General features: G+C 42.1%; 2 protein-coding genes across 49 annotated transcripts in view; one reads left to right on the forward strand and one right to left on the reverse strand.

Annotated features, from left to right (window-relative positions):
• MLH1 (mutL homolog 1) overlaps window positions 1–736 on the forward strand; it is a 40,164-nt gene extending 39,428 nt beyond the window's left edge. For all 8 annotated transcript variants that reach the window (XM_042860296.2, XM_008171176.4, XM_065583694.1 and 5 more), the window contains one exon: window positions 426–736. In XM_042860296.2, coding sequence (XP_042716230.2) covers window positions 426–593 — 168 coding nt within the window. In that variant the 3' untranslated portion in view covers window positions 594–736. The remainder of the gene's footprint in view (window positions 1–425) is intronic.
• A 682-nt stretch (window positions 737–1,418) lies between these two features.
• LRRFIP2 (LRR binding FLII interacting protein 2) overlaps window positions 1,419–17,724 on the reverse strand; it is a 129,543-nt gene continuing 113,237 nt past the window's right edge. For all 41 annotated transcript variants that reach the window (XM_008171198.4, XM_065583710.1, XM_065583706.1 and 38 more), the window contains 4 exons: window positions 16,284–16,404; window positions 13,224–13,303; window positions 12,005–12,109; window positions 1,419–2,090 (listed from right to left, as the gene is read on the reverse strand). In XM_008171198.4, coding sequence (XP_008169420.1) covers window positions 1,977–2,090; window positions 12,005–12,109; window positions 13,224–13,303; window positions 16,284–16,404 — 420 coding nt within the window. In that variant the 3' untranslated portion in view covers window positions 1,419–1,976. The remainder of the gene's footprint in view (window positions 2,091–12,004; window positions 12,110–13,223; window positions 13,304–16,283; window positions 16,405–17,724) is intronic.

Consider the following 17,724-nt stretch of genomic DNA (forward strand, 5'->3'; position numbering starts at 1 on the left):
CAGTTCACACTCTTCCCCCCCCTGTTAGCTATGCAAAGTTAATTTCTTCTAGCACTAGCCTAAGCAGATCTGTTACAGAAGGAGCCTTTCAAGGTGAGCACTTCATATAAAGTGTGATAGACTAGTTTTATTTTCACACCCAAACCCTGCACTAGAAATTTTTGAAAGGTATTTTGACTCAACCCTTTTCTCTACCATTAAGAGAACTGTACTAGCTCTAAATTAAGCTAATGGGGGGCTGTCTAGTGGATTTTTTTAAATCAAGATAGTGAACTAATTTGTAAAGACTAAAGTAAATGATTTTATTCCCAGCTACAGCTGTTTTAGCAGGAAAAAGTCAAGGTTCTGAAAAACTTATCCAATCTATATTTCCATAAAATTGGTCTTAAGAATACTTGTTTTTTAAAACCAAACTTTTCTTTCAGACTGAAGAGCTTGGATCTGGTTCATCATCATGGAAATGGACTGTGGAACATGTTATTTACAAAGCTTTCAGGACCCACCTTTTGCCTCCTAAACACTTCACAGACGATGGCAACATTTTGCAGCTTGCTAATCTGCCAGACCTGTATAAAGTTTTTGAGAGGTGTTGAATATTTCAGTTGGATGGACTCACTGGTATATCCCATTGTTACATACGAGGGGGATAAAGCTGGATGACTGTAATGGAAGAAAGGAGTTTGTCAGACTGCCTTTCAGGAAAGAGTATTTCAGAAATAAAACTGTCTGTATTCAACTACTGTAGCTCTTTGCTGCAGTATTTCATTGTAAGTTACATGAGAGACTTTGCTATAGTGAAACTTTCCAGCCATGTTGAAAGCTTCCCTCTCACTCAGAATGCAGCTGTGGTGCCTCACAAGGGAGCAGATTTCCTGATAGACAGCTGTGAAGATCTGTAGGCTAGAGACTTCAGAAAAATAACAATTTTGATGAAGCTTACAGCTCTAAAAGTTAAACCCACCTTTTATCTGTACTTATAACTTAAGGTTTTGAAATAGCAAATGTAAGTACATTTAATGCCCTCCAAGATCAGGAATGTTTACTAGAGCATCTTACAGAATGTCACAGGTAACAGTGATCAGGTTGGTTTAAATGTCTATATAGAGTATATAGCTCCTGAAACACCTTTAAGATTGTATATAAAAAAGCCACTCATTTCTGGCTAGTACAGTGTCCATTTAATGAACTCCTCAGACATTTCCTTACCCCACCTTCCACCCCACACTTAAGCAGCAGTTGCTATACAATTTTACAAAGTAAAACAAAACATCTTCCTTGGTTAAAGTCCCTATTTTTATGTTACGAGTAGCCAACCTAGAACTCAGATGTGCTATCACCCATGCAAAAAAGCAAGTTTTATAATAGTCCCTATTTTATTTTTTATATAAATTTAAATATTACAAAAATGCACCTTTCCATCAAAATTTATAAACTTTAATGAACATAGACACCCCCCCCCCAAAAAAACCTGTATCTTAAAATAAATGTTATCTGCTTCCAAAGGTTAGATCTAACATATTTGAAGTCTAAATTGCACCATATAGAAGGCACTTGTGCTGTGTGATGTCTTGAGCAAGTACATTTGTTAATTTCTAATACAGTGTCCTCTTGAATTCATACAGTTGTCTTCAAGCACCAAGCATCATTAAAGCAGCTGAAAAAAAGTTTAAGTAAACTTGATTCCACAGTTGTGAAAACAAATGGTTTTCTAGTAATAAGTCAATCATACCGCATTGTGCTCCAGCTCTGACTCTACAATTAAACTGCTAAATAAAAATCACCATCATTCACATAGGAATTCAAATTTTTCATTCTCTCATAAGTTACAAAAGGTATACCATTTAATTCTGCAACTAAAATATTACTGAACAGCTCAATGTTCAAATAGTTTGTGCCAATGAAAGTCTGTATTAAAACAAGCTAAGGGCTAGTTACTTCAAGGAGCAGTGCACAATTTGTTCCATTTTCTAAAACTTCTACTGTTGAGATAGAAGCGCAGCAGTTCTGTTTGCCTTCATCTTCTCCAGCCTTTTTACCAAGTGGCTATTGGTCATCTCCATCTCTTCTATCTTGTCCAATGCTGTTCTTAACTAAAAATGAAAAAAAAAAAGTTACATTCTATTTCAGAATAATTGCAGCTGGGTTTCTATTGTTTTAATGTCCTGATGTGAGTAGCACAAATTAAAATCTAAGATGAACTTTGTGTTTAGGATCACAACCCAATTTTCTCTGTTGAAAGTCTTGATTATGTTCTTTATAAGACTGTCAGTTAGGTCAAGAAAAATGGAACCTGGCTCACTGCTAACCATGCAATTGTTATATTGTATCCAAAGGAAGCAGAACTCACTCAATTGCTGATATTAGCATAATCTAGAAACAATTTAAAAATAAAGGTGTATATTCGTTTGAGCTGTTGGGCACTCAGAGCTTCATATTACAACTACTCCCTTGGGGCAAAGTCCTGTGTCATCCTCAAAAACTGAGCCAGCTGATGAGCAGACGTCTGAGATAGCAGGGGTAGGAATCCTCATGCCTTGTACAGCAGCTCCCATTCCAGCCCATGGGCTAGCATAGTTTAATGCAATCTTAGTTGGCTCCCTATACAGTAGGCATTGGAGATTTGCATAGTGGTACATCTCCACACTGTGTACTGGTATGTACGGGCCCCCCAATACTTGAACACTATACAGGGAGAGTTTGCTCCCCCAAAATTTTGACAGAAGGATGAGCTCAGTATGGTAGAACTCTGTACTCCCTCCTGACAAAGAAAGCTTTGCACTGAGTTGTAATTAGCAGGACTCCCACTGCCTACAATTGTCTGGGAGAACATGGGACTTTGAGTAGTTTATCTTGAACACTAAAGGTTCTACCATTCCCCTGATAGCACAGAGTGATCCTTTGATTCCTGCCACAGCATAGCTCTTGATCACCCAACTGGTCCAGGTTAAGGAAACACATTTCACTTTGGGTAAAGGTGAGGTTTCTTCTAAAAATTTCTGGAATATATGCAGTGTGGACAGCAGAATAAAAGCAATACCCAAAATTTGTCTTTGCCATCTCCTCCTTAACAACTCTGAGAACTATCCTGTGCTTTATCTGTCTCCCTGTAGGTAGACAGTAGGTAATTGTCAGGTCCAGAGCATGTAGCCAGACACTTTGAAAGAGGCATGATTCCCAGAGATGACATTCTTAACTCTGAGAAAACACACACTGAGAAATTTGCCCTAACAGGAGGGCTCAAACCCATGCATTTTAAACATAATGAAATACCTGAATACAGTCCTTTTCTTCTATCACTTTTCTTTTGGAGCCAGGAGGGTTTGGATTTCCTGTAACATTTCTTTCTGGTGGTATTAGATTCATGGGCATTCTGAGTTGCAGTGCTATAGCAGTAACTTTGCAGTCCTGCTGAGGAACCATGTGTCTGAGAGAACCCAAGGTGGTGGTAAGATTAAAAAGAAAATTAAGTCTTCCTCCCACTGGAACATCCTTCAAGGATGAGATTGGCAGGCTGACTACAGCCTCAGGAGCTTGTAAAAAACTTGGAGGTTTTCATATGGATATGAGAGCCAAGCATCTTGAATCATAATCTGGGGTGTCATGCTGTGAGGTAAATCAGCTTTAGTCTGGACTATACCAGCCTCTAGTGCAGAAAAAGGGAGCCATAGCCAGCCCCAGCTAGGGACAGCCTTTTGGTTCTGAGTTTCTACAGCACTGAGCTCAACAGGGTCCTGGTTCATTACTAGGACCCCTATGTGTTCTAATACACAAATGATAAATGACTATGCCAAGTGAGTAGTGTGCTAATTGCACAGGAGGCAGTGTAACAGGCTGGAGCCCCATCAACTATCCATCTGAAACTATGACCTGTTCCAGCATCTTAAAAGTGTTGGTTAGTGCAGAGGCTCGTATCACCCCTGAAGAAAATGAAATGGTTACTTACTGTAACAAATTCTTCAAGATGTGATACAAATGTGTATTCCACTTATGTGTGTGTGCCCCTACCACAACAGAGCCAGAAAATTTTGCCAGCAGGACCCTTACAGGGGTAGTGCTCACACCCCAGCCCCTCCTCCCCTGGTTATGAGGTGGCACTGCTACAACCCCCTCAATTCCTTCACACTGAATACCTATGAGATGAGACTCCAAAGCAGAGGGGAAAGAGGGTGGCTTGTGGAATACACGTCTCCATCATATCTCAAAGAACCAGTTACAGTAAGTAACCATTTCTTCTTTGAATAGATGCAGTCATGTATTTCACTTAGATGACTCACAAGCAGTACCCCTTCCAGGAGGTAGGGCTCAGAGTCTACCTAAACAAGGATTGTAGGACCACCCTTCTGAAGGTTGCATCCACCTTAGATGATGACGTAATGGCATGTTGGTTCATAAATGTATATATGGACGAGCACGTAGCAGCCCTGCAAAGTCCAATATGGAAATGTCACTGAAGAATGTTACTGACATTGCTTGTGCTCTCATGTTGATATGCAGAGAAGACACCTGCTTCAACCACAGACCTTTGACTTTCAGTGACTGCAGATATGCTCCCCAGCCCATCAGGGAGGCGTCGGTGACAACAGTCCTGGTTTGTAAGGGCTGGATGAAAGGAATACCTTGAAAAATACTCTCAAGGAGCATCCACCACTGTAAGGAGCTGAGGACCAATGGAGGAAGATGGACCAATCTGTCCAAAGAGCAAAGAGTTGGACAGTAAACTGTTCTGAATCATATTTGAAGGAGGCGAAGGTTGCAAACTGGACCACCTGCATACAAGCAGACATGTGACACAAGAGCTTCAGGCACATCTGAATTGTCATGGAAGGCTGAGACAGGCGGAGCTGGTGAATCTCCTGAAAACAGTCAGCAGAAACACACACACTCAGACTCTATTAGGACTCCAATGAATTCTATTTTTTGAGTCGGAACCCAAGTTGACTTCCCAGTATTTAGGATTAGACCCATATGGAGAGCAAATGCAGTGTACTGTTGAAGTGAGAAAGGACTTCTTCTCTGGATCTGCCTCTCAGTAACAAGTCATCCAGATATGGGTAGATTTTGATCCCTTTCTGAGAGATCCTGTGACAATGGCCATATATTTGGTAAAAACCCAAGGGGCGGAAGAGATTTCGAAGGGAAGCACCGTATACTGGAAAAGGATGAATCAAAGGAAATTTCTGTGGCTCTGCAAAATGGCTACATGAAAGTAGGCATCCTGAAGGTCCCATGCAGCAAACCAGTCTTTCTGAGACAATGCAGGGAAGTTAGTCAATAGAGTGACTATGCAGAATCTCATGTACCTTGATATATTTGTTGAGGCCATAAGGTGGAGAATGGGTTTTACCCCTCCTTTGGATTTGGGCATCAGAAAGTACCGGGAATAGAAACACTGACCTCTGTGATCTTGTGGAACCTCCTCCATCGCCAGCAGAGAGCAAACCTACTCAAGGAGCAATATCTCATGAGTGGGATCCTTGAAGAGGAACAGTGAGGCGCAATGGCAAAGAACTGGATGGCATAGCCCAATCTGATGGTGCTTAGGACCCAGCCGTTGGTGGGGATCGAGCAAATGGAGGGGAAGAAAATGACAACTGGAACATTGCCTTGGACCAAGAAGTCAAAATGGGTGCTTTGGGGAAGAACATGTGGACTGTCTGAATCCCAAACACGACTGCTTCCTTCTGAGGGATCTATGCCCTTTCTGGGGTAGTCCCGCTGTCTTGGGAGAGGGAAAGGCTGCCCAAATGTGCACTGCAGATGATACCGCGGTTACTGTTGAATGCCGTGATGGAATCTCTCCACCACCAGTGTATACACCGCCAAGTACCAAAGAGTATCCCCGGAGTCCTCAAAGGAGTGCAGAATCTTGTTGGTTTTATCCAAGAATAGCTCCTGACCACTGACGGGCAAATCTTCAATGGTCTGCTAGACATCGGGAGTAATGCAAGAATTCTGCAGCCAAGACGACCTCCTCATGGTCACTGCAGAAAGCATCACTCTGGCTGAAGAATCAGTCATATCCAGCACAGACTGCAAAGCCATCTTAGCCACCAAGCAGCCTTTGGTGACAAATGCCCCAAAATTCCTCCCTCGAGGCCTTGGTCAGCTGGTCTGCAAATTTGGACACAGCTGGCCATTTGATAAAGTTGTACTCAGACAGCAATGCTTGCTGATTAGCAATTAGCATTTGCAAGAAAGAGGAGGTGTAAATATTCCTTCCCATCAGGTCCATGCTCTTAGAGTCCTTCTCCTTGGGAGTGGACTTAGAGCCCAACGGGGCAGGTTTATCATTCATAACTGTTACCACCAAGGAGCTTGGGGCTGGATGGAAATAAAAAAAAAAAACCCTGCAACTCCCTGCACAGGAACAAAGCAGCTCTTTTCCATGTGCTTAGCTGCAGGTGGTACTAAAGCTAGTGTGCTCCAGAGGACCTTAGTAGGCTCATAGAGCACAATGTTAACAGGGGGAATGACTCTCCCAGGGGCAGACAGCTGCAGGATATCCACTAACTTGTGGGTGTTCACCTACAGGAACTCTGCTTGAATACCCAGGGAGGCAGCCACCACAACAGGTCCCAATATGCCTTGAAATTCTCCAATACTGAAGGGAAGGAAGAGCATGGCACCACAGAATTGTCTGGGGATGAGGATAAGGCTGTTAAGTATGCCTGAGCCAGATCCTGATCCAAGGCTGACCGGCCTGGGCGAGACAATTCGGGAGGCTCCGAGGTAAAGCCTCGGCAATGCCTGGATCTGTGGCTGATCGATGGTCACCACCACAGACTTGGCTGGTGATCTCAGGCAGGCTGAGGAGCAGGACTTCCATGACTGAGGAGAGTCCCATGAAGGCCACTGGTATAGATAGGGCATTGGTGGCCAGTAGGCACCAGGCCAGGGGCATCCTCCTGACCACGAGATGAACACCAGTCCTGGTACCAACAGTGCTCCTTGAAGGGCCCTCATCCAAGGAACAGGAAGAGAAAGATCTCAACTTGGACACCAAGGGATCCCGGGCTTCCGGGGATGGCTTTGGGACCATCCCTGAGGGTGCAAGCAGCTGGACTGACTCATCCATAGCCCAGAATGACAAGAGGGGTGGTGCCAATGGTGAAAACAGTACTTCCAGCAAAGTGCATGTCTCTGTCACTTCTAGTGCCTGGAGTGGTGTAAACTAGTGGTGGGCAACCTGAGGCCCATCAGGGTAATCAGATTGTGACATTTTGCTGACGTTGACCGTCCGTAGGCACTGCTCCCTGCAGCTCCCAGTGGCCTTTTCCTCAGCACACTCAACAGGGAATGACTCCTCTGTCTCTTCGGAGAGGCACCAGCTCAGAATGTGAAGCAGCAGCACTTCTCACACCTGAGGGCGATCTCTAATCCGAGGAGGGACTTGGTGCCAAAGTAGGCTGCATGGTGTGTTCGAGCAGGTGCTGCTTCAGATAAAGATCCCTTGCCAGTTGAGTCCGTTTCATGAGTAATCTGCAAAGCAAACACTGCTCCTTGACGTGGGCTTTACCTAGACACAGCAAGCACTGTGTGTGGGGATCGTTGTTGGGAATCACCCCCACACATGATGGACAAAGTTTAGATACTAGTGAGGACATCACCAGGGAAAACTTAACTAAGTAACCTACAGGTACTAATTAACTATATACAATCAGAAAACAGAGTCACGAAATAGAGGAATTTGAAATAAAAACCACACAGAGCTCTAACTCCAGCCACAGGTGCTAAGAAGGAACTGGGGGAGGTTGGGGTGGTGCCACCTCATGTAGCCAAAGGAGGGGCAATAGCCACGACCATCACCCCTCTACGGGTACTATTAAGCAAAATTATCTGATGCTGGTGCGCTGGACACGCACACATCTGAGTGGAATACATGTCTGTATCTACTCGAAGAAAATCTTCATGTTAAGAGGTACATAGATGGACTCTCTCCTATCTAAGCACTTTACAAACACTAATGGATTTAATCTCAATTATCTCCAATTAGAGAGGGAATAAATGCACTGAGTGTTTAAATGACTTTCTCCAAGTTACATAGGAAGTTTGGGACAGAGCTAGAAATAGTGGAGACCCTTAAAGTAAACTAAAGAGTATCCTCCTCTCCTGCTGCTACATCTTAGAATCCATTGGCTCAGTTACCCACGCAGACAACTCAGAGGTAAACTGAACTGGTTGATTTCTACCGCGTACTTTGGCAGACATAATGCCTCCCATGAGGAGGAACTGTGGCAGAACATATAAGGCGTGAAGCACTCAGGCAAAGGTTGAAGTTTAGCTTAGAAACGCACTCTGGTCTTTGCTCTGAAATCAAGCCTTTAACACTTCAATCAGATCTCCCAGGAACAGGCTGATGTTCCAGAGAAACTTCCTGAAAGTCCTCTGATCACTAGATCCCCAAAAGCGTCTACACTGTAGCTAGGAGCAAGACCCCCAGCACAGGTAGACAGACTCTTGCTAACTTCACACAAGCTAGTGTGCTAAAAATAGTAGTGTAGGGGTGGCAGCTTGGGCTAACCACCCAAGTCCAAGCCTGCCCAACTCGCTGGGTCCATGCTCCCGGGTACAGTGCAGACATACTCTGAGACCTAATATTCCAGGGTGACATCTCTCACCCTGGTCATTGCCAGACAATGCAGTAATAAAGCCTGCTGCTGAGTAACAGGGCTCAATTACAGTCCAGAAGCTTTTTGAAGTTATCAGGAGGCCTTCTTTCTACCACACCTTAAAATTAGTAACAAAATATTATACAGTTTGGAGCTGTATCTCAAAGAGTCAAGGTCTGGAACTGGAAGAAGACAGTACTTAGTGAGTCAGAGAGAGTGCAATGATGTTCACAATGTAACATGCTCCAGACTGGGAACAAAGCGCAAACAAAGGTGGAGTAAGTCAAGGCCTCAATGAAGACAAGGGCTTCAGAAGCTCAGGAGGTCAAGTATCTTGTTGCTTCAACTGCAGGGGAAAACAATAAAAAAAACAGGCTGTCAATGCACGGATAAGAAACATTTACCAGTGCTCTCAGGTTGGCTTCAATTTGACAGCAAAGATAAAAAGGTGGCAACAATGGAAGTAGATAGAACTCATTCAAGGAACCAACGCAATGAGGAGGATGATAAACAAAAAAAGTATTATAAGGAGCATGTCCAAGAACTTAGAGAAAAGGGTTCAGAGGAGAGGCTGCTGCAGAACAGGAGAGCATTGCTGTAAGCCAAGATAATTGCCAATGAAATGCTTGCAGATCCTGCAGAACTCCTCTGTCAGCTGCATTCAGAAAAGACATGATCGTGAAATACATTGGGCCAGCCTCAGGTGAATGAGACATCATACTGAAGAAAAAGTTCTCTATATATGATCATTTGTAGTTCTTATCCCCTTGTTGAAAGCCAACAGACTGCTCACAGAATTACTCCCATAACACTGCTCTACAACCAAAATGCTTCTGAAATAAATGTAGTCAAACTTTACTAATTCTGGGTCACTTAGAACGAAAATGATGCTTAAAATTGTTGATTGGCTCTAGTTTTCAAGATATGCTATTGGGTCAGTATATACGACCCTTGACTTGGGAATGGCGGAGGATAAGTGAGTTCTAAAGGGAAGGGATCTCAATTTAAACCAGAAATGACTAAAATACATCTTTGACTGGATCTATGAATAAATCTATGACTGGGTTTGGACAGTACTTGCTTTTTAGGCAAAACAATGAATGATGCAATCTGAAGCTGGTATTGCATCATACATGATATGAATTGCATCATGTTATTCCTAGAAGTCATGGATGATGCAATCATAATGAAGCTTACATCACTCTGCTGAACAAACTGCCCTATATCAGCTCTAGAAATCATACAGTGTCGTGCTCTCTTATTTGTCAGTGTTTGATTTTGCAAAGGGCCACATTTCTATTTAGCCAAAGTGAACAGAGATGCCTCGTACTTGTGTGAACAGTGCAGATAACTTCTGCTATGTTTGTGGTGAAGTGACTTTTGCATCACAAAAGTGCAGTATAACCACTATGGTTAAGAAAGCCTATCACCTTTATTTTGGCTGCAAAATTGGAGATCAGGACAAGAGGTGGGCCCCACACATATGCTGCAACACTTGTGCAACAAATCTTCGCCAGTGGTTGAACAGGAAAAGGAAATCTATGCCTTTTGCAGTGCCAATGATTTGGAGAGAGCCAACAGATCATACCAGCAATTGTTACTTCTGCGTGGTGCCTCCAGTTGGGAAAAGTGTGTCAAAGAAGAAAAAGTGGACTGTGCATTATCCAAACATTCCATCAGCTATACGCTCAGTACCCCACGGAGAAGGACTGCCGGTTCCTGATGCACCAGAATCATTCTCACTTGAGTCAGACGAGGAAGAGGAAGAGGATGAAACTTCTGGTCCTGAACCATCAGTGTCACAGGACCCACATTTTCTCCCATCCTCCTCCTCTGAACCACACCTCATAACACAAGGTGAACTGAATGACCTTGTCAGGGATTTGGAACTACCCAAGAGTAAGGCAGAGCTGTTGGGCTCCAGACTACAGCAGTGGAATCTCCTAGCAGGTGATGTTAGGGTTTCCATGTTCTGTGACCGTCAAAAGGATCTTGTCCCATTCTTCTTCATGGAAGGTGATCTCGTAGCCTGCAACAACATCGATGGTGTGATGGCAGCCCTCAACATCGTTCACGATCCAGATGAGTGGAGACTCTTCATCGATTCATTGAAGACAAGTCTTAAAGCTGTTTTACTGCATAATGGCAATGGTTTGCCATCAATTCCAGTTGGTCATGCAGTCCATATGAAGGAAACCTATGACAACATGAAACAACTTTTGAGGTACATAAACTATGACCAACATCAGTGGCAGCTTTGTGGCGATTTGAAGATTGTTGCTCTCTTGCTTGGTCTGCAGACTGGATACGCAAAGTACTGCTGTTTTCTCTGCGAATGGGATAGTCGTGCAAGAGATTCCCACTACATCAAGAAAGATTGGCCACTCCGACAGTCATTGGAGCCTGGGAGGAAAAGTGTTCAGCATCCACCACTTGTTGAATCAAGGAAGCTTTTGTTACCACCCTTACACATCAAGCTGGGTCTGATGAAGAACTTTGTCAAGGCCATTGACAAAACACAAGCAGCTTTCAAGTACCTCCGTGGAAAATTTCCAAGGTTAAGTGAAGCTAAGATAAAGGAAGGTGTCTTTGTTGGTCCTCAGATTCGTGAACTTCTTCGAGATGATGTATTTGACCATGCACTGCGTGGCAAGGAAAAGACGGCATGGAAAGCCTTCCAGTTAGTGGCAATAAATTTTCTCGGAAACAGCAAGACAGACAACTTCAGGTTGTTGGTGGAAAACCTCCTCAAGGCATACAAAAGCCTTGGTTGCAACATGTCACTAAAGATACTTTTTTTCACCGAACTGCGGAGCAGTGAGCGACGAGCACGGCGAGTGATTTCACCAGGACATTGCAACAATGGAGAAACGCTATCAGGGCAAATGGAGCCCATCAATGCTTGCAGACTATTGCTGGACAGTGACAAGAGATGCTCCATTTAATGAATACAAGAGACAAGCCAAGAAGCGCCAAGTAGACACTGAATAGGACTAAACTATGTACATAATAGATTTTTACCTTTTGTTTCATAATAAATTTTATTTATATAACCCTTTTGCTGATTTTTAAAGTGTTACATAAACAGGACAGGTGAAATATCATGTAAAGCAACCATAAACACATGAAAAGATCTAGGTTTACAGTTTAATATACATAGACATAAAATGTAAAAACTTAAATATCTTAGAAACAGTAGCCAGTTGTTTTAATTGTCATATTTGAATTCAGCACATCAAAATACATAATAAATAGCACATTTTATCTCTGACGGACTTCTCCTCAAAAATTGTAGACCAGTGTAACAGCTACAAAGATTAAATGTTCATAGGCATTTGGTTTTATTAATGAAAACTCCATCATGTTTACTTTGAAAGGAAAATAGAGTTGATTACCTCTCGCTGAAGTTTCCTCTTTTCTGCTTTGAGATCGTCTTCCACTTTTTCTGCATTCTCTGCTGCAGATTTATATCTTGTCACCTGTCCTTCAAGTCTTCCAATCTGCAAACCAAGTAAACCACAAAAAGACTGCTGACTGCTTTATAATGGGATGGGCTACCCATCTGTCTGTCCTTCTCCTCTCCCCTATGTGGCACTGTTCCCTGTATTATCTGTGGCACCCTCAGAAGGAGAGAAGGTGGTGAGTGTTAATGTGCAGAAGCAGCTGAGATTGCAGAGAAGGGGAAACATCAGAGTTTAAAGAACAGGGAAACAGGAAGAAGGGAGACTCATGGAGGGTAGAAACACCAGAGAAGGTCCCACTGTCTGTCACTCTTCAGGGCGAAACAGCAGGGAGTGGATTGAGGAGAATGGAATAGCACTGGCAGCAAGGAGAGTGGGAAAACTGGGAGGGGAAGATAGAAGGAAGGGAAAGTAAACTGGGAAACAGAGGCAGTGGAAACAAGAGAGGTGAGACATGGCAATGGGTCAGGGTATGATGTGAGAGGTCATGAGTCCAAGCCCAGCTCTGTAACAAAAGGGGATGGAGCGCCAAACAAAATATGAATAGGAACCCTAGCTTTAAAGCTCACTCACCACTCTCTAGGTAGAATGCAAGAGTTATGACCTGTTAATGTTCTACAACTGTTCAGAGTAATGATATCAAATATGTAGCATAGTGATAAAAAGCATTTACAGAATTGCACTATGTAACTCAATTATTTGCCAAGTGCTGAAGTAATCCCCTTTTACTGAAACACTAAATCGCTCTCAGAGCATTCAATTATTTTGCTATTTATAAACTATGGAAACCCAGAAGAGTTTCTCAAGTAAATTACTGCCTTGTTTACTACATAAGAATATCTAATTTTCTTTATCTCCCTAAGTCAAGGGTACCTTTTGCACAGATAGTAATTTAAGAAAGCAATCCAGTTTACACAGTAAAAAATGTGGTGAGGTTATGAAGTAGTATTGATTTGTAAGAAAATGGTAACACAAGTATCAATTTAGTGCTGCTGGTAAAGTCATTATGGTGAATCACAGAACAGACATGAAGAATCAATTTTGAAATCTACATCTGAGAAAAATGATTTTATAACTAGAGTATACTATGCATAAAAATCTCTGACTGACTTAAATTTACTATATAAAAAAATCTAAAGACAGACACACTTACGTTTTGTTCCATGGTAGTTATATCTTGTTCAGCTTTTGAAAGCTTAAATTTGTATTCACTTATTTGTCTGTTGGCATCTCCTAAATAAAATCAGACATTAATGGATTTCTTAAAGTGTCACTAATAAGCAATTCCTATTTTAATTCAAATGAATTTAAAATATGACTCCATTGAGAAATAGAGGTTACTTACCTGTAACTGGAGGTTCTTTGAGATATGTGGTCTCATATTCCACATGTGGGTACATATGCGCACCATGCACTTGAGTCTGGAATTTTTTTAGTAAGCAGTGCCCCACTGGTCCACACGTGCTGTAGCGCTCCTCATGCTCCAAATCCAGATAATCCGTGAGAGAGAGCAGATAATGGAAAACAGATAGGGACCACACAGCTCAAAGAACCTCCAGTTACAGGTAAGTAACCTCTGTTTCTTCTTCAAGTGATGGTCCCTACCTATATTCCACAGGTGAGAGATTAACAAGCAGTGTTCAAACAAGAGGTGGTTGTAAGGACGCAGATGTGATAGCTAATACTGCTGTCCCCATAGCTGTATCTGTAACAGAAGACTGGACCAAAGTAACATCTTGTGAAGGTGAGCAAGGAGCTCCAGGTAGCTGTCCTATGTATCTCTACCCATGGCATAGGCTAGCACCTGTCCCTTGGCAAATCATGCCTGGCCAGAAGATATAACCCTGATGTTCTAGGCCTTCTGTGCAGGGCCATCTTTGCTTGGTACCACAGAGTCTCCTGAGGAGCTTCCAACTCATTGTAAGAAAACACCAGATCACCAGCAGTACATAACAGTACCAATGATTTTGTACAGAGACTTGCAGGTGGGAGAGGAGGACTAGCCTCCTCTTCTGAAGTAATATCTCTGAATAGAGATGGTGTGTGTGTGTGTGTGTGTGTGTGTGTGTGTGTGTGTGTGTGTGTGTGTGTGTGTGTGTGTGTGTGTGTGTGTGTGAGAGAGAGAGAGAGAGAGCGAACGAGCAAATTAATATGAGGATAGGAGCTTCCCTGGTCACAGTAGAAGTTGGATCCTTCTGGGGCTGTCTCGGTATAGGCACTGCATCAGCTCTGGAGAATGTTTGTCCTGTGCTTTGGACATCGGAACCGGTACCAGAACAGGCATATCTGTACCCTTATGTGCCACTTTCTCTTGCCAAGAAGATTTATTCAGGCCTAAGTCTTTAGTGTCTGTGGCGCAGGCTCTCCTAACTTTGGTGGGGTTGGGGAGTGACGCTCTCTCTTCGGATCAATTTTGGATGAAGACAGTTTATCCCTATACTTATGACCAGGCATCTTACTCTCATCGGAAGCCTTCTCTTCAGGCTTAGAATTCTTAGCTTCAACTCCCAAGCGTGTGCTCAGAGGGATGCTTCCTGTCCGATGAGGCTGCTGTACAGAGGGATCTTCCCAGCCTGGATCTGATTGGGGTCTCATCACCTTTTCTTTTCCTGACTCTCATGAGTTCTGGGGGGGGAAGGAGCAGCAAATACTGTACATTGCTGAGATATGATACTCGCCAGAGGCACACTGATGTTGATTGCTCACAGAAAAAGAGCGAGGGCAGGAAACAAGTTTTGAACTTGGGACAATCTCAGCCTTCCTGGGAGGGGCAGAGGGGGAAATTCTGCAGAATGGGGGAAAAGGGGGGACAACTATCTAACTCTACTATACTGGAGTCTAAAAAGGAGAAGAATACTAAAAACAAACTAATTTTAGTATATTTATAGAAATGAGACAGTAGCAGAAGGAGCTGAGAGGACAGAAGACTCCCTCAGACTTCATGGCAACAAGAGGGAATGGGAGGTGTGTCTGCACTATTCCTTATACTTTTGGTTCAGAGCAGAACAATGCTATGGATGGACACTGCTTACTAAAAAATTCCAGACTTGCATAGCCCAGGTGTGAAACACACATAGAGAGACCACTGCTCAAAGAACACTACTATATTCAGGACTCTCTTGTGGTGTAAATATTCTTTATAGATTCTCTTCTCTTGGAGACTAAAGAAGCTAGAATAATGATCCTATCTTTTACATATGACCACATAACAGACCCATTAAAAGAGACTGAAAACACCAAGCCTGCATTAATCACTTCATAACCCCAAGATATAGACACTTTAAAATGTGCACTTCAGACAGACCAAAATAATTGGTAACATCAACAAACCATCTCACCACCAACAGATCATCTCCTTGAAAAGCAGAATCACTATATTAAGACTGGTTTGAGGACAAGAATCCCAAGGTAAATATAAATTCTGGAGGTTGAGCACAGAGATCTGAAAAAGCATTTGACCAAAAAGCAGAATAAAGCTTGAATTTGCTTGGCAATGCTAATCCGAGAAAGAAAAGAATTAATTTCCTGCAGGTTTGCAAATCATTTTTGGTGGTACTGCTCAGAAATTGCCAATTGACACAATCACAGCTCTGCTTAAGATAGCTTTGGCACATCTCTCAAATGACTGTCCTGTCAATGACTAGCAGCTCTATATGGGTGCGGACAGCAAGGGAGAAACAGTTTGCTTGCTCAGACTCAAGCTAGCCTGATCAGTTTGCATGAAGTGAAACTGAACATGGGGCAGGATTTTAATAAGTTTTGTTTGCTCTCAGATAGTGACAGAGAGAGTCTTTCAGACTGAGTTAGTGGATCAAGCTTCAACACGATAAGAAACCAGGGAAAATACTAGCAAAATAATTCAGGTGAAATTCTATCTAATAATGAAATTTGGCAAATATTTATATCAAAGTTAGGCAAAGTTGTCAACTAAGAAAAATTAACTTGCCAGAAATTTTATTAAGCTCCAGAAGCAAACACAGACCTTTCATTAACTATTGTATATTGAGGAATGCACTGAGAGGAAGTTTGCCAACAAAAAATAAATTTAAAATCGTGTGTGTGTATGTATATATATATATATATATATATATATATATATATATATATATATATATATATATATATATATATATATATGTGTGTGTGTATGTGTGTACACACACACACATATACATACATATAAATATATATAAAAAAATAAATGTATACTTACTCTGCATTTCAATTAACTGCAAATCAGAACCATTCTCTAATCCTATTATATCTGGATTTGTGCCATCATTTTTAGCGTTTTTCTGTCGTTCCTCTTCCAGTTGCAGCTTCAGTTTCCTAATCTGAAATTAAAATGTCATATTATGAAGAGTAATCTACTAGAAGTTATATTGTGACCACAAAACATTTTTCCCTTCATTATGATTCTCAGCATGAGGTGCCAATTGAGCTCTGTGTATGGAATATTTCATGTATATTTTACATTTCTAAAAGTTTACAAAAACTATGGCTCAGATCCCAAGATGTGCAAAGGCATACCAGGGCAAAGCCAGCATTATGATGTATCTCTGTCCCTCATTCCCTGAAGTGATGGCTGCCAAACTGGTCACCTGTGCAGAGTTAGAGTAGTCTCAAAAGCAGCTTAACTTTGTGTTACATGTCAGCAGTTCCTACAGGTATTTCCAGAAATCAGGCCTCATCAGTATGTAAGAAGTGCCCAGCCATGACCCCTATAGTTGGGGGCTGGTAAAGAAGGTAGGAGCTCTTATCTTCGCGCTACACTATTGGAAAATTCCTCCATAGCTGAGTGGAATGGTGTAGGGAGTTTGAATCTCAAACAGGAGTTTACATAAGCCACCTCAAAATAGAATGATTTTTACAACTACCATGCTCTAAAAAGTGATTGTATTTTTATGGTCTAGCCAGTATTTGGCTTCTATTTTGGCTTGAGCCCAAAACATCGTTATTTGATATTCATCTGAATATTAAAAATAAGGTATCTGGTACACTCTCAATGAAAACAATGGCTGATAAGAATGGCTAGATCTGTGTCCTGTGCAGCTATACTCCGTGCCTTGCCTTAGACCACAAGTTCACAAATTGTGGTCTGTGGATTAGTAGTCTAAGGAACACCTGCTGGTGGGCCACTGGTCACTTGCTAGTCACCAACTACTACCTCCTCTTTTCTAGTTGCTAAACTGCATTAAAAGCTAATATTCATAATATTTTCCCTTTAAACTAACTGTAGTTATCACAGGAATATTGTGACGATAAATTGGAAGAATCACAACATGGGAGGACAGATTATCTATGAGAGACTCTATAGTATGGAAAAGTTTGAGTACTCTTGTCCTGGACAGATCTCTCAGAGCACATAACGACCCTGGCTTCTGCTCTCTCTCAAGTCAGCCATACTGGTACTGTTCAAAAATGACTCACAAACCTTGTAAGATTTTAGTAACTTCTTCTTGCTTTTATAAAAAAGCTGTAATGGTAAGATGCAAATGAGTCAATCATACAGCACAATGTTAGTATAAAAAAGGAGAGGTAGGAAGCACCTTCACAAAGATCCATATATACTTCCAATTAGGATCACTCAGAACAACCATAAGGGAGACAGCTTGAAGAATCCACCACTCTAGCTATTGCATAAGACCAAGTTC

The sequence above is a fragment of the Chrysemys picta genome, chromosome 2, assembly GCF_011386835.1.
Source record: "Chrysemys picta bellii isolate R12L10 chromosome 2, ASM1138683v2, whole genome shotgun sequence".
Classification (NCBI taxonomy): Eukaryota; Metazoa; Chordata; order Testudines; family Emydidae; genus Chrysemys; species Chrysemys picta.